This window comes from Pelodiscus sinensis, chromosome Z (assembly GCF_052426305.1).
Source record: "Pelodiscus sinensis isolate ZL-2025 chromosome Z, ASM5242630v1, whole genome shotgun sequence".
Classification (NCBI taxonomy): Eukaryota; Metazoa; Chordata; order Testudines; family Trionychidae; genus Pelodiscus; species Pelodiscus sinensis.
Window position 1 is genome coordinate 9226982 of NC_143085.1, and position 23534 is coordinate 9250515.

General features: G+C 40.7%; 1 protein-coding gene across 1 annotated transcript in view; it reads right to left on the bottom strand.

The window, feature by feature from the left end:
- Nucleotides 1–23534, bottom strand: part of FBXW8 (F-box and WD repeat domain containing 8) — an 81698-nt gene that overhangs the window by 45133 nt on the left and 13031 nt on the right. The window contains exon 5 of the mRNA XM_075898175.2: nt 1724–1881. Within this exon, the coding sequence (XP_075754290.2) occupies nt 1724–1881 (158 nt within the window). The remainder of the gene's footprint in view (nt 1–1723; nt 1882–23534) is intronic.

The following is a 23534-nucleotide window of genomic DNA, read 5'->3' on the forward strand; positions in this document are numbered from 1 at the left end:
GAGGAAGTGGGTCTGGCCCACGAAAGCTCATCATCTAATAAACCATCTTGTTAGTCTTTAAAGTGCTACATTGTACTGCATTTTGCTTCAGCTACCCCAGACTAACAGGGCTACATTTCTATCACTATTCATCAAACTGAGTGATTGGGCAACAAAATGGCAAATGAAATTTAATGTGGATAAGTGTAAAGTAATGCACATCGGGAAAAATAACCCCAACTATACGTACAGTATGATGGGGGCTAATTTGGCTATGGTGGGGGCAAATCAGGAAAGAGATCTTGCAGTTATCGTGGATAGTTCTCTGAAAACTTCGACCCTGTGTGCAGCGGCGGTCAAAAAGGCAAATAGGATGCTAGGAATTATTAAGAAAGGGATAGAAAATAAGACACAGAATATCTTACTACCCCTGTATAAAACTATAGTACGTCCACATCTTGAATATTGTGTACAGAATATATTGTGTACCTCAAAAAAGATATTTTGGCCTTGGAAAGGGTTCAGAAAAGGGCAACTAAAATGATTAGGGGTTTGGAATGGGTCCCATTTGAAGAGCGGTTAAAGCAACTGGGACTTCTCAGTTTAGAAAAGAGGAGACTGAGGGGGGATATGATACAGGTATATAAAATCCTGAGTGGTGTGGAGAGGGTGAATAAAGAAAAGTTATCTATTACTTCCCGTAATAGAAGAACTAGAGGACACTAAATGAAGTTAATGGGTAGCAGGTTTAAAACTAATAAAATAAAGTTCTTCTTCACACAGCGTGTAGTCAACCTGTGGAACTCCTTGCCAGAGGAGGCTGTGAAGGCTAGGACCATAACAGAGTTTAAAGAAAAGATAGATAATTTCATGGAGGTTAGGTCTATAAAAGGCTATTAGCCAGGGGATAGAAATGGTGTCCCTGGCCTCTGTTTGTCAGAGATTGGAGAAGGATGGCAGGAGACAAATCATTGTCTTCGGTCCGCCCTCTCTGAGGCACCTGGTGCTGGCCACTGTCGGCAGACAGGCTACTGGGCTAGATGGACCTTTGATCTGACCCAGTACGGCCGTTCTTATGTTAACTCTATCTCACACACATCTGATAGATCCTAAGCAGGAAAAGATTATTAGGATTATAGTAGATTCCTAACGAAAACATAATTAGGCTTTTTTTTTCCAGATAAGAGTACGTGATAAAATAAGCAACTGGTATTGTTTACAAAAAGAAATTTTCCTTCTTCGCCACATACCATAGTCCAATACCAGTGAAAATTAAGGGACCAGTACAGGCAATATTCTTTACATACTCCCTAGATAGACTACACATAGGGTCTTATGAGAGACGATACAGAATTCTGATTAACCGGGTACTGAAAGTTTAGCCATATATCCATAAACATGCCTCAGGGTGCCCTAAGAAAAACAAGGCTGCTGAAGAATATTTTACAGCAAACAATTTATTTGCTTAAGACGGCTTGGTTGGATCACTGCCTGGCACTCAAACCCTGTGCAGCAGTTCCAGTAGGAATTACACATCAGTTTTAATGGGTGCTGTGTTCCAATGCTTTCTAATGCATTTAGGGTTATTGGCCAACTTCTTCACATAAAAGCAAGTGTATGTGCAAGTGTGTGTGTATACAGAGGATTATAGATCCACAAAAAGCTGAGCACAGCTGCTTCATTTTTGTTAAGCTTTGTTTATCACAAAAAAAAGGGGGGGGGAGGAGAGTTGTGGGTTACTTACCGTCCTCATAAGCTGCTACAGCCAGAGAGCTGTTTATCCTCACAAAGGAGACATGTGGCTGAGGTCCAGGATCAGCAGAGCCATGCACTGGTTCCAGGATGGGGGCTGTGTAGTCCCAGGTGCGGGTGTCCCACAACCTCACATCTCCTGATGTATATCTGGAAGGGAAGAATATTATTAATTCAGAAAACGTTTGAAAAGATTTGGGAAAACAGAGCTGGGCGGAAAGGAAACAAAAAGAGTCCTAAAACCAAACCCCATAGGAATGGGACTCCCTCTGTTTAAGTTCATTGCATTGCAACATAACTAAGACATCTTAGATATAGGATCTGAGCCGCCTCTCACTTATTCTGATTAGATATTGGCATAAGTTCACTGATTTCAGTGGAGTTATTTCCAATTCATACTACTGTTATATATAGAAACTGGTCAATTAAGTCTTTCAAACAGTCTAGAATTTAAAGTGATCCCAATGTAGTTATAGAAAAATGCTAAAACAACATATAACTTTCTAGAAAGGGTGTAAGGCGAGATGAATCAGTGCTCATTACATTACACCACGCATGGTGAAACCTATATTGTAGTTTATGTATCAATCCTCCTTTGTCCTTAAGACCTGCCTTTACTGCAAGGGTCATGTACAGACATTTTTAATCAACAGCAATATTTTCACATGCACAGATGACAGACAGTGAAAACTAATGCTTTTGGTAGGCACAAGCTTTCCAATGTCTCATCCATGCATCAAAGTTGACTGAGTCAAGTCCCTGAAGACTAATTGATTTGTTCATACAATAAAGTCACGGCTTTAGATTCAAAGCAGTGCTGCCTTCACACGGAAAGCTCTTTTGCTGGAACATGTGGCAATCTCTAGTTTTACTCCACTTAAGAAGATAAAAAACCAAAACAAGCCTCTCAGATTACAAGAGCTGTACCTAATAGATCAATTAAGGCCACAAAGATGAGAGTAGCACAGAACCTGACTTACAGGGTATGTTTTAAGGCACCAACAATAAAATTGGGGGAAGGGAGAGAGTAAAGAATGTTGTATGCAGAGTGGAACAGTCTGCAAAAAGAATGACACACCAGCTCCCTTACTATTTGTCAAAGAGGAATATCAGTCTGAAATGGAAAAAATAAAGCTATGGTGCACAGCAGTGGCTAGTATGAAATCACAGTGGGACAGGCAACAATAAAAACTTTAAACCAGTTTCTTTATCTCTTTTTCCATAATGCTTAGAAGCACACAGTGTTTTATAAATAAAAGACAAACCCCTTTCTCGTTAATTTTGACATTCGCCATAACATTTGAAGAACAGTTTCTTTTATAACAACATTTTTCATTAAACTGAAAGCTTCTCAGGGCACAGGACTAGTTTTCTTCTTGTTTATAAAGTGTATAACACACTTTTCCTGCTACATAAGTTAATAAATACTAATTGTAAATGAAAGGAAGGATGGTCCTGTGGTTAAAGCACTGGCCACGACTACACTAGCACTTATGTTAGCATATCACTCCAGAAGCTAGCGCTTTAAGAGATGCATGCTAGTGCTGGCAGCACTGAGCAGTAGAGTATTTACCTCCACGCTTAACAGAAGGAAAAACAATAACATCTTCTTCCTGCACAAATGCATATTTGTTGGCATTTATTCAGATGTGGGAATGTAAATAAAAAGTGCAGGAGTCTGGAATGGAAGGCCGAAAGGTTTGAGCAAAATTAGGAGGAAAAAAAAACAGATTTTTTTTTATTTCTATAAGCACTAAACTTAACTTCTCTGTATAGCATGCAAGATAATCACTCTGGGTCTTGAACCATGCTACTACACAAGAGGATAAAAACGATTGGTGTTAGATTCCTTAACAGTGAATTCTAGAACAAAAATAAGCTTTAACTTTATTCTAAAGGACAATACAGTCTCAATGTTAGCAACTTAAACATTGTTGAAGTACTAGAAGAAAAGGAAAGCAGATTTTCTACTTAAAGCAATTAATTTTTACATCAAGGGATTTGTTGCACAAGGCAAAACTTCATGTTCTTGTGGCTGTTTTGCCTACCAGAGGTTGGCTCAGCAGAAAGACATGCTGAACAATACATAAACTGCTCCTAGATGAAAGATTAATGCCAACATTCCAATTAAAGACTCTCCCACCAACCTCAGTAATTTTTAGAGTTCTCATGCAAATTTTCTTCTGATGACTTATATTAAACTGAGAGAATCACAAAATGAAGTAATTTATACACAGACGAGGTACAGAAACTCTTAAGACTATTCACATTGGCTTCTCTTGCTGGAAGGATATAACAAGTGGGGTTCTGCAGGGGTCTGTTTTGGGACAGGTTCTGTTCAACAGCTTCACCAATCATTTAGATCAGTGGTCCCTAACCTTTTGGGGCTGCCGGGCACCCAGGGGTGGGGCCGCTCACGAGCCGCATGCCCAGGGCCGCCCATGTGCCACGTGCCCAGGGCCGGCACCATGCATGTACCACGCGCCCAAGGCAGGAGCCACCCATGCACCACGTGCCCGAGGCACGGGCTGCCCATGCGCTACACGCCAGAGGCCAGCACTGTGCATGTGCTGTGCACCCAGGGCAGAGGGCACCCATGCGCCATGTGGGGTCGGCCCAGATCATTCTGCACGTGCATGTAAATGCCCCGGCGGATGCCATGGCGCCAGCAGGCACCACATTGGGGACTACTGATTTAGATGATGGCATAGAGAGTACATTTATTAAGTTTGTAGATGATACCAAGCTGGGAGGGATTGCAAGTGTTTTGGAATTTAGGGTCAAAATTCAAAATAATCTGGACAAACTAGAGAAATGGTCTGAGGTAAACAGGATGAAGTTTAATAAGAACAAATGCAAAGTACTCCACTTAGGAAGGAACAATCAGTTTCCCACATATAGAATGGGAAGCGATTGTCTAAGAAGGAGCACGAGTGAAAGAGATTCAGGGGTCATAGTGGATGACAAGCTAAACATGAGTCAACAGTGTGATACTGTTGTAAAAATAAAAGCAAACATGATTCTGGGATGCATTAACATGAGTGTTATGAGCAAGATACAAGTCATTCTTCCGCTCTACTCTGTGCTGATTAGGCCTCAATTGGAGTGTTGTGATCAGTTTGGGCACCACATTTCAAGAAAGATGTGAAGAAATTGGAGAAGGTCAAGAGAAGATCAACAAAATTTATTAAAGGACTAGAGAACATAAGCTACGAGGGAAGACTGAAAGAATTCTGCATGTTTAGTTCCAGACCAGATATTCTTTACTTACTCTCTGTGGTCTTGTTGAAACTTCTAAGGACCCTTTCTCTGGCTAATTCTCAGCCAAGCCTAGTATTCTACAAGAACACACCTCCTGTGCCACAATCTGCTACTTTACCAACAGTGGTGAGAAAGCCTTTGCTTCTGAAACTCCTGCTATCCCCCTTACCTACCTCATCACTTACCACCTCTAAAAGCAATCTTTTTTTGACATAACCATATTATTTATTCTAATACAATTTTTGGTAAGGCTATTGCATAATTCTGAAAAGCAGCCTGTAATACACCTCGAAGGAAGTCACAAAATCAGAACCACATCGAGTTAATTTGCTTATGTTAATTAAACCTATTTTTAATCCTACAGTGAACATGTGATATTTAGCATATTCTTTACATCAAAATACTTCACAAAATTAATTAATTCTTGAAACACTCATTGAGGCAGATAAGGATTATGATCCATATTTTATAGACGTGAAAATAGAGCCAGAGAAGTTAAGGCTCAGATTTGTAAAGATATTTAGGATTGGTGTGATCAGCACTGTAATGCCTAATTAAAAGGAGCCTAAATCTTATTTTCAAGAAAAAATTAGGTATTCAGAAGTCTAAATTCTATTTAATCTCTTTTGAAAATGGGATTTAGGCTCCTAAATCAGTTAGGCACTGTGACAATCAGTGCAGCAAAGCCTAAATACTTTGAAAACTCTAGGTCTGTCTAGCCCAAGGCTAAAAGTGTTACAGTCAAAGCTGAATGCACACTACAAATGAGCCTTTTAAAAATCTGTTTACTTATGGAGATAATTTAACTGCATTTACTAGTAGTATCTTTACCAGAAGGTAAGCAATATCTTCCTTAAACTCTTTTATGATGTTGAAAGTGGAAGACAGGTGCTTAGGAAAAACAAACTGTGGCCTGCTTTAGCAGGTACTCCATGCTGACTCAGCAGTGGGCAGTGAAATGCAGCACACGTGGAAGAACACAAAAGTGTGGGAGTTGGACACTGTTCTAATGAAGAGGTACTGAAGAAGCAGACAATTTCATAAGCACAAAAACTGGGAAACTGGACAAAAACAAAATCAGATCTGAAAAAGCTTAACTATATCGGATAGCAAGAGCCAGAACAAATTTGGGGAAGGGGGAGGAAGACTGATCTCTCTCCAGAGCCCCAGATGTCTTTATGGTTACCTAATGACAATTACCTTCAACCAATTAAGACACTGCTATCACAGTTGCATTGTTAGTAAGCCTTTGGCCCTCAGTGTTTATGGCTGTCTAATTAGTGTTTGTGCAAAGTAAAACTGCAACAAATACATAAGCTAACAAATACAAAAAAGATAAACTGTTACCAGGAGCATTTTCAAAACAGTAGTGAAATTGTTCATTCCGTCCATTTGCAACTGTGCAGACAAACTGTTTCCTTCTTAATGTTCTCAGTACTGGCAGGACAGATTTTCACTCCAAACAAATAGGTCATATGGGCCATTACTTCTTTTCTATTTTTCTAGGATATTGGGATAGCTCCTTGATTTGGGCTACCCCAACTACATCATACCACAGCACCTAGCTAACCTTGAATGGTTTAATACCACAGACCTCAGATATGCAGGCTCACAATTAAATTTAGTATTCTCATAATTCCTCTAAAGAATATGTAACAAGAAAAAAGGGGAAAAAATGCCTCGCACTTAGGTTTAATTTCCAGAAGGCAAAGTCTGTTCAGTTTCCAGATACCTGTGGTGATCAACAAAACAAAAAAAACCCAACAACTTTGTTTCAGGCAGTCAATGACCATCTGTTAATACTCAAAAGATCTGATTATGAAATCCTTATTAAGTCACAACTCCTACTGAAGTCAGTGGGAATTTTGCTCAAGTAATGATCCACAGTCATAGCACAGAGTTTAAACAGTGCCTGTTGATAAGCAAATTAAATAATAATGAGCACTTTGTACGGTCATGCTGCACTGAACAGCTCAAATCTTTCATCTTTATTCTTCTAACAGTAATTAACCAGTCCTTCACGAAGTTAATGAAGGTGCCTAGTCAGTGGTTTCTGGCATAGCGTTGTTTATTTGGGGGGAGTGAGGGAAGGTTTATTTGAGAACAAAATGCAGTTAAACATGCAAAACCAGTCCACAAAATCCATAGCCTCACTTATTCAAACCACATACATCTTATCACTCATATCTCAGGTATTTATATGGTACCAATACCATAGTAGCTGAGTGCCTCATAGTCTTTAATGCATTTATCGTCAATTCCTGTGAAATATGGCAGTGCTATCAAACCCATTTTACAGATAGAAAAATTAGACATACATAGACTAAAGTGCTTGTCCAATGTGCAAGATAATGACCTTCTGCAATGCCCATGTTACAAGGTGACAGATTATATATTCAGTTCCGAATACCTCATCAAAATTATGACATATTCGGAGTCCATCAAAAAGCAACACACACAGAGTGATTAAACAGATTCCATGGCCTTTGTCTATATTGATATAGGACCCTCAAATCTTCACTGCTATCAGAAACAGTGGAAGCTATAGCACAGGCATAGTTTGGGTCTGAGTACCAGTGTCTTCTGACCCTGCATAGAGTAAGGTTAGATGACAGAGGGATAACAGTGCCCAACCCTTACCTATGTTCCAGCTTCCTCTAAAGCAGTTATTTGTGAATATTAATTTGTCACAGTTTATGACACATTTAAAGACAGAAAGCTTGGTTCAATAATGACTTAAGAGGAAAGAGAGCAAAACTGAGCTACAAATATAAAAATATAAATGACGCAAACCCAAGGGGAGGGGAAGGAATTATTTATGAGGGGACAAAAGTATAAGTAGAATATGATGAAAATAAGAAAAAGAAATTTAAGCTTAATTTCAGGAAAGGAGAATGATGGATGTTCCATCACTTAAAAGAACAGTAGACAAATGTAAAAGGTGGAAGGAGAGATAAAGCACATGGAACAAACCTTGCAACTGGTAAAAGAATAAGTTGAATTATCGTTTTCATTTTTAATGTCCACAATTCCATCCCACACTTAGTTTTGAGTGGCTTGTTGTTATTCAAAACAGATGTCTCAGTTTACAGCCAAAAAGTAAATATGGATCATTTTGGCGTTGGAGTGTATGCGACTTTGTACCCAGCAAAATAATTGTGGGCATCACTTTACTCCAATCCCTAGGAAACAAGGTCTAATAGCACTCAATGATGTGCTGTTGGGGAAGGCATGTAGTTCTTTTGTTGAGAATCTATACTGAATGTAACAAAATAACATTTCAAAAGAGCATGCAGAAATATTTACAAAAGCTACAGATATTAAACAACTTTTCTATTCATTTATTAAGTGCACACAGCTGATATTCCATGGCAGTCGGAACAAAGAATTCAACAGCATCCAGAACATTTCTTGTTCAAAGTGAGTAACCTGCCCTTAAAAAAATATTTCACAGCAAATTTAATTTTAACATTTTATTATAATTCCTCCTTTAAATCCAAGGCAAAACATGATTTTTTATAAGGTAGTTGGTTTCTATAACACTCAAGTTTTCCACTGTGATATAATCTTTGGTTGGTATAAATAAGAAAATACCCAAACAACCAAATTAATTAATAGTGCTGGACTGTGACTGTCACGTAACTGGCATTCACCTCTTCCACAGCATCACTGCACAGGGCTACTGGTACATATGCATAATAGTTTCCAAAGGGGACAAAAAAACAATGCAAGAAACACACAATAATTGCTCAGACTTTAGGTTGGGATAGGGGAGAAATGACAGCTCCATTTAAGAAGATACAAAGTAATGTTCTTACATCAGCAAGATACGCAAATTTCAACAAAAAGTGAAAAAGAGAAAGTGCGAATTTAACTTTAATATTTATAACAATCAAGAAGGCATAAGGATATTATAATTTTACTAGGGGGCTGTGCCCCCTGCTCGCTATGCTTGCCAACCACCCTCTCCCTGGGGGTAGATGTGTGGCCGGAGGAAGGTGGTAGGAGAAGACTGGGGGTGCAGGGAGGGTGCAAGAGACGGGGAGGGGCAGAAGCAGGCTGGAGGGTTCTAGGTCTTGGTGGACAGGGTAAGGGGCCTGAGGGTACAAGGTCTCAGCAGTGTGGTAAGGGGGCTGGGAGTGTGGGATCTTAGCCAAGGGGTTGTGAGAGGGGGTTGGGAGTACAGCGTCTTGGCCAAGGGTGTGTGTGATGGGGTTAGGGGTGTAGGGAGGTGGGAGATCTTGTGGCACCTGGCCTACCCCACTCCCTGCAAGGGGAGAGGCCTCCCAGCTCCCAGACTCCCCTCCCACAAAGGGGGAGGGGGCAGTCTGCATAGCTCCGCATGCTAGAGTACTGGGAAGGGAGGAGGTAGAGTAGCTAAGGGCATAGGGAGGGGCTGTGGGATGCAGTGTGACATGACAACATCATTCTGTCATCCCACAGGAAAAGTTTTTCTATGCAGCGAGAAAGAGAAAATGAAATATATGAATTTGCTTATTTTATTAAATTTAATTTTAAAGCAAGGTAAACTAAGCTAGTCCAGCAGAAAATTGGTCTTTACAAAGTGTTGAGAATTTAGGAGTATTACACATCATTGCAGCTCAAAACAGCCATGCCCTCCTAGAAACCTGATGAAAAGCTTTGTGTAAACCAATAGCTTAATGGTCAGACAAAATGAAGGGGGAGCTTTTACAAAGGGCAAGTCTCAGGTTTCTCTTGCCAGTTTCACCTGAAAGAATCTTTTTCAGTAGGTGGAGGTTAAGTGAACATACTTGTAATCTGAACTCTCTCACATGTTTTGTAATTCTATCTGAACTCGTGATGTCATTTGTTTTCTACTCACTGAAAGCTGACCTGCAAAAGGAAAGAATATTAAGCTTAGGCTTTTTTTTTTTTTTTTTTTTTTAATAATGAGCAACATGCACTTGAAAGCTTTTTTTGTCTATTAAATGTCTCCTTTCTTGTTTGTGTTTTTGCATTCAGGCCCCACTCCATATGAAAAAGAAGTGCCAAAATGGCTTACAAGAGTAGAGACTGAAAAGTGGGTAATTAAAAAAGTAAAGGATTTTAATGTGACCGTTTAGAACTTTTGTTTGTTAAAAAGTATTCAAATTTAATGACGAAATATTTTGGGGAAACATCTGTGAAATGTTTTCAAACATTTCTGTCCCTTCAGTTAAGGTGCGAAAGCTACCGATATTAAGGATGTAAAAGTGTAAACATGTACACGGTTAACCAGTAAGTGTAAACATGTACATCGGTTAATGTGCACAGTTACAGGCAGCTCACCTATGCTACTGCCTCTATCATAGGCAGCAGCGCAGAGGGGATGGAGCAGGCGGGAGCCAGTGTATGCAAAGAGCTAGCTTTTAAGCTGGCTCCCCACAAGCACTGGCTCCCAGGGAGCTGCCTCCCATCCTGCTGTACAGAGGCATCAACGCGGGATGGAAGGCATGCCTCACCCCACATGTATGTGTAGCCTCTGAAAATTTCAGATGTTACATGTTTACTTAAATAAGCACATTTTAACATACTTAGCTCTCAGAATGCTTATCGAGTATCTACAGAACCTTACAGCAAAACCAAGAATCAGAGCAGATAAGAGAAAAAACCCAAGAGTTTTAAACACAACAAACAAGTTAGGAGGTGAGGCAGAATGTCATGCAGGAACAAGACATAGAAATAGCCAACTCAGGCTTCAGTTTATGTTTACTGCTCATAACTAAAAATAAAGAACAACTCCAGGATATTGAGTGGCCTTTGGACACTGACCCCCAGCTTGTGCTGTGGGTAACGCAGTGACTCAACATGTCACACCCTTAGTTAAACTTTGTGGCACACAATGTGAAGTAATGTCTAATTCTCCACACATAAATATGCGCTGCAACAAGATAACTTTTCTACCACCCCTTCTCTCATACAAAGAAATTTAAAACAGAGGGATCATCCCTTCATTTCCCAGTGATTGAGTGCTGTTTATGGACATTTTACTTGATGCACAGCATTTTCAAAAATATGTACAATAGCAGTAAATGCTATGCCAAATAAAGTACTATTTCCAAAAAACCACATTCTATCAGGCTACACAGAGAGAGAGAAAAATCCTTAAGGGGAAGATCACAGATTTTTCTTTATTGTTGGGTTTGTGGTTTTGCAAGGGAAAGAGATGAAGCAGACTTGCAGCAAAGTAAGTGTTAGCATAGATGTGAAAGTTGAAAGAAGCCTCCAACACAGTTCAAGAATGTCTTCCTCTAAGAACCCCACATACAGTCTATCAGGCAGCAATGAAACAACTGCTGTTGTATTACCAGAGCAGTGCTCTGTGATACTGGCAGGATAGTCTACCTAGAAATAACCCATTGTTCTAATGAATGCCAAATGACTTGTTAAGCAGGACTTTGACTATTTGTGTTTTGGGGATTCACTGTGCTAGCAAAATGGGTGTGATTAACAACTGACTGCAACGCCTGTCAGGTAAAGCCCTATCACAGCCATGGTCCATTATAAATGTCACAATTTCTTTTAAATCTGAAATTTCACTGTGTTTTAATTGTAGGGGTCCTGACCCAATAAGGTCTTGAGGGTATTTGGTGTTGCGGTATAGCTGTCCTTACCTCTGGACTGCTGCTGGTGGAAACACTGCCTTCGGAGTTGGGCAGCTGAAGAGCAGTGGCTGTTGGCCAGGAGCCCAGCTCTGAAAACAGAGATGCTGCCAGCAGCAATGCAGAAGTAGGGATTGCATTGTACGGTCACCCTTATTTCTCCACTACTTCTGGTGTGGCACTACTACTTCCGAGCTAGATGCCCAGCCAACAGCCACTATTCTGTTGCTACTTAGGTGTAAAGGTAGCACAGTAAGGGTGACAAGAATATAATCCTCCTAAATAGTGATGTGAGGTGAGAATATTCTCTGGAGAATATTCTCCAAGAACGAGAATATTCTGAGAATATTCTACAAAGATTATTTCTCGAGAATTTGAGAATTTTCTAATTTTTCATTTCCTCTTGACATAATACATTATATTCAACTTTTAGAACACTCTGAATGTTAAAAAGCTTTCTGATCATTCAAGATAGTTTGAGAGCATTATAGAACGTTCCAGAATGTTATGGAACTTTCTAGAACATTCACAAGTCAGGAATTCTGACTGTTATGGAACTTTCTGGAAGCATCACAAAAAGTATATAAAGAGGCAATAACACATTTATTCTCTTTTGTGAAAGATGTAATTGTGTTTTCATCAGTATGAAAAGAAAAACTAAGCCTTGAAGTGATGTGTGGATTATTTCCTTCATAAAACAGTTAAAGACAAAGTGGTATATGAATGTAAGTACTACAAGGCTGAATACATCAGAAATGCGACAAGGATGAGAAAGCTTATTTCCAATTGTTTGAAGACTCCTGCTTACATCAAGGAAAAGGCAACAAAATTCTCAGAGTCCAGAAGCAGATCACCTCAATCATCAACTACATCAACATCTATAGAACACTGTGATAGTGCTAGTGAATTTATATCACCACCTGACACATCTAGTTCAGCTAAGGTGTGTCATTCTATAAGTTGCTACTTTGATTCTATGAATGAAACTGAAAACAAAGTTTTGGATGAATTTTTTGCACGAGCTATATTTTCCATCGGGATTGCCACTTTCACTGGTTGAAAACGAAGATTGGATTACTTTCATGCAAAAATTAAGACCATTTACAAGATGCCATCCAGGTACACACTTTCTAACACACCTTTGGAAGCTGAATATCAACGTGTTAATGCTATTATAAAAACAAAAATTGCTGAAGCCTCTTCTCTTGCACTGCAGTGTAATGCCTGGAGCAACCAAATAAATGAATGTTATAAATTTTATTATATCAACACCCCAACCAGTGTTTTACAAGACAGTGGCAACCAATGTTGAACACCATACTGCTGAGTATATGGCATTCCGTATGGAAGAAATAATGACAAATAGGCACTGAAAAATGTGGTGCCGTTGTCATGAATAATGCTGCAGCAATGGTGACATCTTTATCAATGGTTAACGAAAAATACAATCACATTGCTATGTACACTTGTGCTGTTCATACACTAAATTTGTTAATTGGTGACATCAATAACTTAAAATCTGTTCAAGAAACTGAAGCTACCTGTAAAACTATTGTGAAGGAAATTAAATTGCAAGTTTTACGAGCTCATTTTACTGCATTTCAAAAAGAGAAAAAAAAAATCAAACTTGTGCACTTAAATTGCCAATTAAAACTAGGTGGGGTTCCATTTTATATTGTTTGAAAAGCTTATTGAAATAAAAAATATGTTTTAAAATGCCTTGCTGTCCATGAAGATTTACAGACTTAACTGAGCAAACGTACTAGGAATTCAATCCTGGATGAAGATATATTTTGAGTACGGGTCCAAAAACTGCATGCACTGATAAGTCCTGTTGTTAAATGGATTACACTGCTTGAATCTGACCAGCCAAAAATGAGCAAAATTCCTGAATGTTTCAGGGAATTAAGCAATCATTTTGATAGGCTATTTCCCAAAAGTCCACTTACCAACTAAGAAAAAGAGGAAGTGATGAAAAGTTTTGAAAAAAGAAAAGATATGGATCTAAAACACATTCACTATGCTGCAAATATTCTAGATCCAAAATTCGATGGTGAATGCCTTACTAGAAATGAAAAAATACAAGTAAATGAATTCATCGATAACTTAGCCACAAGAATGTATGGCACTGATCACTCAGCAAAAGTCATTGCAGAGCTTGCAGAGTATTGTGTTAAAGAAGAGTTTTTTTGAAATATCATATGTAACAAAATCAGCTGACTCAGTAGATGCAGTAACATGGTGGAAAGGTATTTGCTATGGATCAAAATTAGGGAAAGCAGTGATCAACATATTAAATATTCCACCAACAACAGCAGCAACTGAAAGAAGTTTCAGTACTTACAGACTCAGTATCATTCATAATGCAAAAAAAAACAAGTTAATACAAGAAAGGGCAGGCAAGCAGACATTCATAGCCCATAATATAAAGCTTCTTAAAAACCCAAATGATGCTCCGTTGAAATCCTCAAGAGAAAAAAGGAAACAGAACCAGAGAAATGAGGAAGAAGAAATTGATGATGCTGAAGAGAAAGAAGTCGAAGAAGAGGATATGTATGAGGAAGAAGAAGAGATAGAAATATATGGGTCAGATTCAGAAAGTGCAGATTCTGATTAGACTTGTATTTAATCCAGAAAGTTAAAAATCTTTGTACCCTGCAACAGAAGATTAGTAATAAAAGTTCTAATAATTTAAACCTCTGTCTTTTTTTCTTTACTTTCCCAAATTTTCATTTTAATAATTGGAAACTTTCATGATTCTTGAAGTTTTATTAAAGAAAGACATTATTATAATTAGTAAAATTCTTTAAAACCTATTGAACAAGTATTTAAGAGAAAACTCTCAAAAATTCTCGCAGTGGAGAATATTCTCAAGAACATTCTTGAGAATATTCTCTGAAAGTTTATTCCTGAGAATTAACATCACTACTCCTAAAATTACCTAGTAATGCCTCCCCACTGCAACTCTCTTTTAGATCAGGATGTCCAATTTAAGAAATGCTGATCTCCAATGTGAAATCTCTGTAGCAGGGGTGGCCAACTTATTTAACAGAGAGCCAAAACAGCGGCAGAAAAATGCAAAGAGCCACACCAAAATTATCGACCCCCCCCCCCAAAAAAAGCCCCCTGAACAGAATTGTCAAGCAAATGACTTTTTTTAAACTTTTTAAAAAGAAGGTTGCCCCTTTAAGATGGCCGCCATCTTGGACACCATTTTTAAAACCCCGCAGCTCTGACCCGGTAAGCACAGGAAAGCTGGGGGGGAGCTGATGAGGGTCGGGAGCCATTTGGGGGGGAGCGCGCAGGAGCCACTTTGCGAGCTGCACTTTTGGGGGGCAAGATCCGCATGGGACTCGTGAGCCGCAGGTTGGCCATGGCAGCTAGGTAGCATTGGGTAAAAGCACACACAAAACCAGATTTCATGGGAGAAAGCCAGATTACATGGACCATGATGCATTTTTCATGTTTGTGAATTTGTTAGGGCTCTACTAATAGGTTATGTCAATGGTAGCAAAAGAGATTACTCTGAACGGTATACGTTAGCTTAGATGATTGTGATGGATATTTCTGGAATACTATACTGATGGAAGGAAAAACTGCTGTAGAACTCAGCTGTACTACACATAACTATTGCATAACAGATTATGTATTGAAAATTAATGTATTCAGAAATAGTGAAATATTTTCCATGCCAATTTATAAGAGGCACTTATACAGATAAGCTACTGCTTAGTCCAGTTTTGACCTTTACATGTTAATAAAAACGCCAATTATGTTTGCTAGAGACATTGGGAGTGGGTAGAAGGCCAGTGTTTCTTTAAGTGGATCCTTTGAGACACGTAACTGTAGAAAGGCTGGTGTGTACAACATTGATTGGGAGTGAGGTAACCACAAACATCACTGTCTCAAATGAAAAGGAATTCAAGGCCTGACCCAGAAAACAAGCATCGTAACCACTAGATAAAATTTTAATGATAAACACAAGATGCTCCACACATAGGCCAACCTGAATGATCTGATGTCAAAGCCATAAATGCAATGTCCTTTTAGAAAGAAGAAATCTGAGCAGCCACCTTTGACTCACAGCTCAAGCTGCACTTTATCAGTCCTTGATATTCTGCCATTTTCTGGCTTAGGCCTTAGCAGCAAGAAAGAGAGAATGGGGAAGATGGAGATAAACTATGGGTTCCCAATCCCCATACAGGAACAAGTTGCAATCTGTTCATGTTTTGCTTCTTTATACAAGGCGGGTAACAAACAATGTCTCAACCTATTTGGTTCCAGATGACTGCATACTCCTGAACTAGTTTAGACAGGTTAACCATAAAATTTGCATAATACAGTTCAGAATAAAAGTGGTAAGTCACCCTCTTAGAATTATTTGTCTTTCACTTGTTCAAGTTCCCTTTCAGACAAGTTTAGAAATCCATTCTAGCAAGTGAAAGAGATGAAGCAGAGCCATAAAATGACTCTATAACAGTTAGCACGCTAAGTGCCACTGTTTTCAAAACAGTAAAATATTGATTAAAATGCCACTCGTTGCAGTTTTAAGATTACAAAAGTAATATTTAATGTCCCAATCTTGTGGAAAGTTATGCACAAGCTGAACTTTAGGTACATGGTGAGTTTCATTGACTTCACATGTGTAAAGTTAAGCATAAGTCTTTACAAGGCTGTAAAAGATTACTGATATTTACATCCAGAAGTAAACTGACTTCTGTTAACCTCTGCTATTAAATTACTCATTCACTACTAGGATGCAACAGCTAAATATTGATCACTAGATTCATTATAGTTTTATGACTTATAAATCTGAAAGATGTGATGCCATTAACCACAATACTATTAAAGGTTTTTTGAGGGGTTTTTTAATGTTTGGAATCCAATAACCACCTATTTCAATTAAAGCAGTATATTTCAATAATTCTGTTCATCATGTGACATAAGATATTTTCTTATATATCTAGCAGCTTGTATGTTCTAGCTACTCTTTTTTTAGGTTCTTCTTGCTTTTATTCCTATTATTTCTAAAGACAGTGGTGTCTAAGCTTGACTCTTTCATTAACAGAAGTTGGTTCAATGAAGATATTCATACTACCTTATCCACCTGGTCTGTCTAAATAAACACCAAAATGGAAACACGGATAATAAAAAAGAAAAAAAATCTGAAATTACCAATATACCAGGCCAAAGTCCTTCTGAAATAAAGTATTTTAAAACTCAGATGGAAGGAACGAGGAACTGCAGACTCCACACAGACAGACAGACAAACACACACACACACGCGCACACACACACAAAATTTAAAAGAGCAGGAGAGCATAAAAGGCAAGATACTTAGGAAAGAAAGCCATAGACAGGAAGCTGAAGACACTGAACAAATGGCAAACATAATTATAGGTTGTGAAAGCAGTACCAATGGTCTCATTTAAAAAACAACTATTCTTAAAAACAGCAGGACAGTTTTAGGATGGTATGATATTTTGTGCTATCTTGAAAGAATCAGGACTTGAATGTCACTGGTAGAATGCCAGCTGCATCTTCTCTTTTGAAAAATTGTGTTAGGTATATGGAATACACTTGTGAATGTGGCCAGTTACAGGAATATTTTCTGGGAGCTTACCAAAGAAAAGTGAATTACAAGTAAAAATAAACAAAGAAAACGAAGAAACAAATGTATTAAAATATGTTTTAATATCCTAAATGGTTGTTAGTAATATATGTAAGAAAAGTGAATTAAGTATGATTTCACCTAATAGTGTCCTCTTACCGCTGTTCCTTATAGCCTTGTAGAAGATTACAAAGTTTCTTTAGAAGGCTAAAATACATGTACAGCCCAGTCCCCCTGAACTCTTACTGAATTTTGGACTTACATTTTGCTGCAATACTCACTGATTTCTGGGGCACTCTAATGCAGAATTTTAAGAAAACTGCAACAGCTTCAGAAAAATTAAGAAGTGAGATTATATGTGAAACAGATTGCTACAATCAGGACATTAGGCATTTTTATTTTGAAATTAAAAATCTTCTGGTCTCAACATTGTCAGTTTTCTATGTGCAGCAGATAATTACACAATGTATAAATGCAGTGTAAATGTTACTAAGGAATGAATGAGAAAAAGAGAATCTGGATATTTTGGCAGCTGTACAGTAGTCAACTGTGGCTTCAGGCACCCAAAAAATTCTATTCGAGACCGATATAAATACACTATATCCTGAAGTAAAGCCAAGGAGTACACTGTACAAGTTACTGGGTGCAAAGATGTGTCACGTTCTAGACTGATATACTGCAAACCTGTTTTTCAGCTATATGCCAGAGCAGAACTGCTGTAACTATACCAGCTGCTATTGCTCAAGGCAGCTAAGGCAGTCCAGAACTGACCCAACTTAGGGACACCCTAAATCCATTCAGCTTCCTCCAGCGCCTTCCCTATATAACAGTAGCATAGGGTGGCAAATATGCTAATCTAGAGGATCCTCCATACAGTGGGGAATGGAAGAGTGTGAAATCTTCCCATTGCCTGTGGCTTTATGGTCAGAATCCACCAGTGTTGCTGTGCAGAGCAGCCACAATGCACCCTGAGTTCTGACCCGGATAGTTGCTACTGCTACAATGAAATGGTTAAAACTGGTATTGTACAGTTTCAAAGCTAACTGGCTGACAAGAATATGCACAAGTCAGGCCTCTGAGAATTGTTTTTCAGGTGATTTGCAGATGAATATAACTATGTCAGTTTACACACAGTTTCTGTTGCTTAGGGTTGCAAGGTTGTGCCTTACAACCAGGCACTTAATAAAAAAAAAAGCAAAAACTTTGTAACACACTAGCCCAACAAGAAGCTGGTTCACAGGAAATTCTGCAACTGTGGGATCACAGAACACATTGGAGCACAGCCCCTTTGCTAGTAAACTGAAAGCCACGGAAGTAACTGCAACAGCAAAAAAATAGACATCCTGTCATTAAATAAAAATTGCTGGAGTTAAAAAAGAAGAAAAAAGTAAGGAAGTTTAAGAAAAGGAATGGGATACAAAAGGGAACATGCAAATAGAAACCAAGTAGGGAGGGTTTTTAATTTATGAAAGAAAAAAAGTAGAAGTAGAAAGTAAGTGTTTGGGTAACATCCCCTTTCACTCGTTTCCTTTTGATTTAGATATCACCTCTCTCACACAGCCATACGATTCGAAGATATTTCGTTGCTCCGTACCGAAGAATCTGGTATGTGGGGAAGTGTTTCCTCTAAAATTTTCCAACCATGAGCGGAGAGAGTTTTGTCTTGTGTGCCAACAAGGAGGGCATGTGTGCTTGTTTGGGTGGGTGCTATTGTGGCACCCACCAGCAACGTGACTACCCGAGAGATTCTCCCAGATAGTGCCCTCCAACACCTCATGGGAAGAGGGTGAGACATGCCCCCCTCCCCAGGGAGCACTGCTCCCCAGGTAGCCTGTGTGCAGGGCAGAGGAGGCCCCGGGCTACCACTCAGAGGGCTGGCTGAGAGTCCCCACCTGGGGCAGATGGAAGCTGCTGCCAGCACCCAGGGTTTGCAGGGAGTGAGGTGCTGTTGGTGGAGCAACAACATGTGTGAAGGGAGTTGTGGGGAGAGAGTTGGGGACAGGGGGCTCTGAGGGAAGAAGGAAAGGTGCAGGAGGGGGAGAAACGGAGATGCATGGGGCCCCAGCCCCAGGAGCCGCTGAACCGCAGCCCAGCTCCAGCCCTGGGGAAGGGCTGGACCTGGCCCCAGGAGCAGCCCGGCCACTGGGACAGACCTGGCCACCCACGATGCAGCAGGCCCTGGCCAGGCCCCCAACACACGGCCTCATGGCAGGCCTCCAATCACCAAACCAGGGCCCCAACTGCCAGGGCATACCCCAACCCACACCTTCCCCCCCATGTGCCCGCAGCAGGCCCTGACCCCCGGAGTAGGCCCTGGCTCCCCACTGGGATAGGGCCTCACCACCACCATGCAGCCAGTGCCAGCCTCCTGAGCAAGCTCCAGCCGTCAGAGCAGGCCCCGATCTCCTCACCATGCAACTAGAGCAGGCCCCAACTGGCCCTCACCACATGGCCTCAGCACAGAACCCAGCCTCCGGACCAGGCCCTGGTCCCCCTCCCAACTACATGGCCACAACAGGCCACAGCTCTCCCACTAAGCGGCCCCGGTTGCCAGAGGAAGCCCCATCTCCCCTGATAGCACCCCCCACCACAAAGTCTCCTCCAGCCCCGCCCGCCAGAGCAGCCACCTGTCGCACCACTCACCTTCCAGCAAACTCTGCAAAGGAGGGGCTGGAGTTACAGGTGACAACTTTCCACTGGGCCAGGGGGGTGCTCACTGTTCCACCCCCAGCTCTGCCCTAGGCGCTGTCCCCCTCCACCCTTTCTCCCCCTAGGTTCCTGCCACTTCCTACCCTCTCCAGTGAGCCTGTTACACCCATGCTTCCCCCCTCCCGTGTCTCCCACTGAGAAAGAGCTGATCCCAGCGGGCAGGAGAAAAAGGAGAAGAAGGCACTGACCAGTGGGGCTGCCAGTGGGCAGGATGTGCTGAGAGCAGTGGTAGGGAGATGATCAGGGCTGGTGACATAACGGTTGCTCTTCGGCAATGTACATTGGTAAATTCTGGCTCTCTCAGGTTTAGAATCATAGAATCACAGAATACTAGGACTGGAAGGGACCTCGAGAGGTCATCGAGTCCAGTCCCCTGCCCTCCTAGCAGGACCCAGTACTGTCTCCATCCCTGATAGACATTTATCTAACCTACTCTTAAATATCTCCAGAGATGGGGATTCCACAACCTCCCTGGGCAATTTATTCCAGTGTTTGACTACCCTGATAGTTAGGAACTTTTTCCTAATGTCCAACCTAAACCTCCCTTGCTGCAGTTTAAGCCCACTGCTTCTTGTTCTATCCTCACAGGCCAAGATGAACAAGTTTTCTCCCTCCTCCTTACAGTTATCATGTCCACCGTCAATCTTCTCTTTTCCAAACTAAACAAACCCAATTTTTTCAGCCTTCCTTCATAGGTCATGTTTTCTAGACCTTTAATCATTCTTGTTGCTCTTCTCTGGACCCTCTCCAGTTTCTCCACATCCTTCTTGAAATGTGGTGCCCAGAACTGGACACAATACTCCAACTGAGGCCTAACCAGCGTAGAGTAGAGTGGAAGAATGATTTCTCGTGTCTTGCTCATAACACACCTGTTCATGCATCCCAGAATCATGTTTGCTTTTTTTGCAACAGCATCACACTGCTGACTCATATTCAGCTTGTGGTCCACTATAACCCCTAGATCCCTTTATGCCATACTCTTTCCTAGACAGTCGCTTCCCATTCTGTATGTGTGAAACTGATTGTTACTTCCTAAGTGGAGCTCTTTGCATTTGCCTTTATTAAACTTCATTCTGTTTACCTCAGACCATTTCTCCAATTTGCCCAGATCATTTTGAATTATGACCCTATCCTCCAGAGAAGTTGCAACCCCTCCCAGCTTGGTATCTTCTGCAAACTTAGGTTGGCCACCCCTGTACTATTGTGACTTCTTCTAAAAGGACAATAATTACAAAATCTGCAAAATATAACTAGTTTCAATTTAAAATCATACATCCATTGGAATACTCAGGGTAATGCAATCAGCAAGTCTGGGATGAGCTAAGAGTCAAAAACACTTTTTCAGTACCATAGAGATGAATAATAGCAGACCAAACAGAGGTGGCAATAAAGCTGGAAGAACTGAATATAAATGGAATTCCTGAAAACTAAATATTTAGGTCTGCATCTTAAATAAGGTCACATCACAACCCTGTAGTGCTTCCAGATGTAAACAAAAATAGTCCCCCTGGAATACTCTTACTATAGGAAACACAACCATCTCTCCTGTAATTCAGGAAGAGTCGTTTTGGGGGAAATAACAAATATTGAAACGTTTTCCTGGAGGTCTGTTTGGCTCTTTACACACTCTAGGTGCTACTGCAATATAAATAATAGTTTTATCTAATCAAAAGCTCCTTACGTGTGTACAAAAATTACAATGAAATTAGAAAACCTTTCAATTGAAGTATTGCAACGACCGTTTCAAAACAGAAACAGCAATAACAAGAAGGTAAGTTCTTTACTCCATCAATATCCTGGCTCTTGCTAAATCATGTTGCTTCTTCCTCTTGAATATTAAGATGTCCGTCCTTTCTTTTAATTTCAATCTGTTTGTTTCTGTCCTCTACTCAAAACCCGGTCCCTGTGTTAGTAACAGTAACGCCTTCCTCTCTCATCTTCCACTTTTCATAAATCTCTGTGCCAACATTTATTCCAAAAATAACTGCTGCATTTATAGGGTTGCCAGGTGTCTGATATTGACCCAGACAGTTCAGTATTTTTGCCTTCTGTCCGGTAAAAAAAAATCAGAAAATACTGGACACCTAAAACGTCCAGTATTTTCTGATCTTTTTTTCCCCACCAGGAGGCAAAAATACCAGACACCTGGCAACCCTACACACACTCAGCAACCGAGCCCAGTCCCCGCCCCCTCCCCAGGCCCCTGCACTCCCTCCCAGACCCCCCACTTACCTGGTTCTGCAGGGAAGATGCCTTCTGGCTCCGATCAAGAAAACAAGAAGGCTGCTGGCAAAAAGCCTAAAGCCTCTTCTTAAAGGGGCCATGCTGTTTAATGCTGTTTTATTTTTTTTAGCTTAACTGTTGGGGGTCCTCCCCTTTATTTTTGCTCAATAACTTCAGTCTTCCCCTTTTTCTTTCCTCAACAGAATTTTTTCCCCAATGGTTTTTTTTTGGGGGGGGGGGAGGGGAAGGTGGGGGGAGGTCAGTATTTTTTGGTTAAACCATCTGGCAACCCTATGCATTTATCTTCCGGTTAAACTATATGTTTAATTAATTGGTTTACTGGCCTGCTGCATCTTGTAGCCAGCTGGGACCGCAGGAGCAGTCCCTTGCCCATTGTGCAGTGGGTTCTACCAGGCTGGAGTAGCTCCCAACCCTAAGAGGGCTGCATCAGGTAAAGCCTGCCACACCATGCCACAGGCGAGGGGCTGCTCCAGCTAAGCCAGGCACCAGTTAACTACTTACTCTAGTATTCATGCTGGTAAGGTAACTGGGTAATCAATTACCCTTTTATATTGCTATCTTGAATCCAATCACCTTTTTTACTATGTCCAGGTAAACATTTGTTCCCACCCTCACAGCCTTACACATCCTTAAATCTGTCTGTCTTGTACATACTAAAAAGTCGCCCTATAACAGGGGTGGGTAAGTCAGCCTCCACTGGCCGGATGCAGTTCACCAAGCCAGTCGATCCAGCCCACAGCTACCCTGCCAGACCTCCACCCCCAAGCCAACCAAGACCTGGGGACGAGGGATCTGGTGGTTCTCTCTAAGTACTGGGGGCGGGGCCAAAGACTTCACAAGCTCCCCTGTCTCCAGGCCAATCAGAGTCTGTGGGCAGGAGAGCACAGGAAGCCTCCTGGCCCTGCCCCTCCTGTGTAAGGCCCCACTCCTTCTAGGGCGGGTGAATGACCACTTCAGAAATTTGTGAAGTGGCTCCCCTTCAAAAATTATTGCCCACCCTTGCCCTAGAGCATCTGCTTTAGAGGCTCATGCTGCTTTTACTAGTTTAACTACATCTATTTAAAAGCGGTCAACTTTTCTAGAACAGAAGTAGTTTTACGTGCCTCTTTTTCCCAACACTTCTCCTAGACTTCTCTCTTTACTCCTTTCTTCATTTCCTTCTCTTAGTAATGGGTACTTGTTTTTATTATTATTGACTATCATGCATCCTGCTGTACATGAAAGTCTCCTACACTTACTGTCTCTCCTTAAAACCCAAAAATCTTTCAGACGCCATTCACATGTGTAATCTCCTTCCATTTTTCTTCTTTCATTTGTGGTCCCATAGTGTCTCATATTTGAGCTTTCCAACATGGGGAAGGATGGGGGTGAACTGG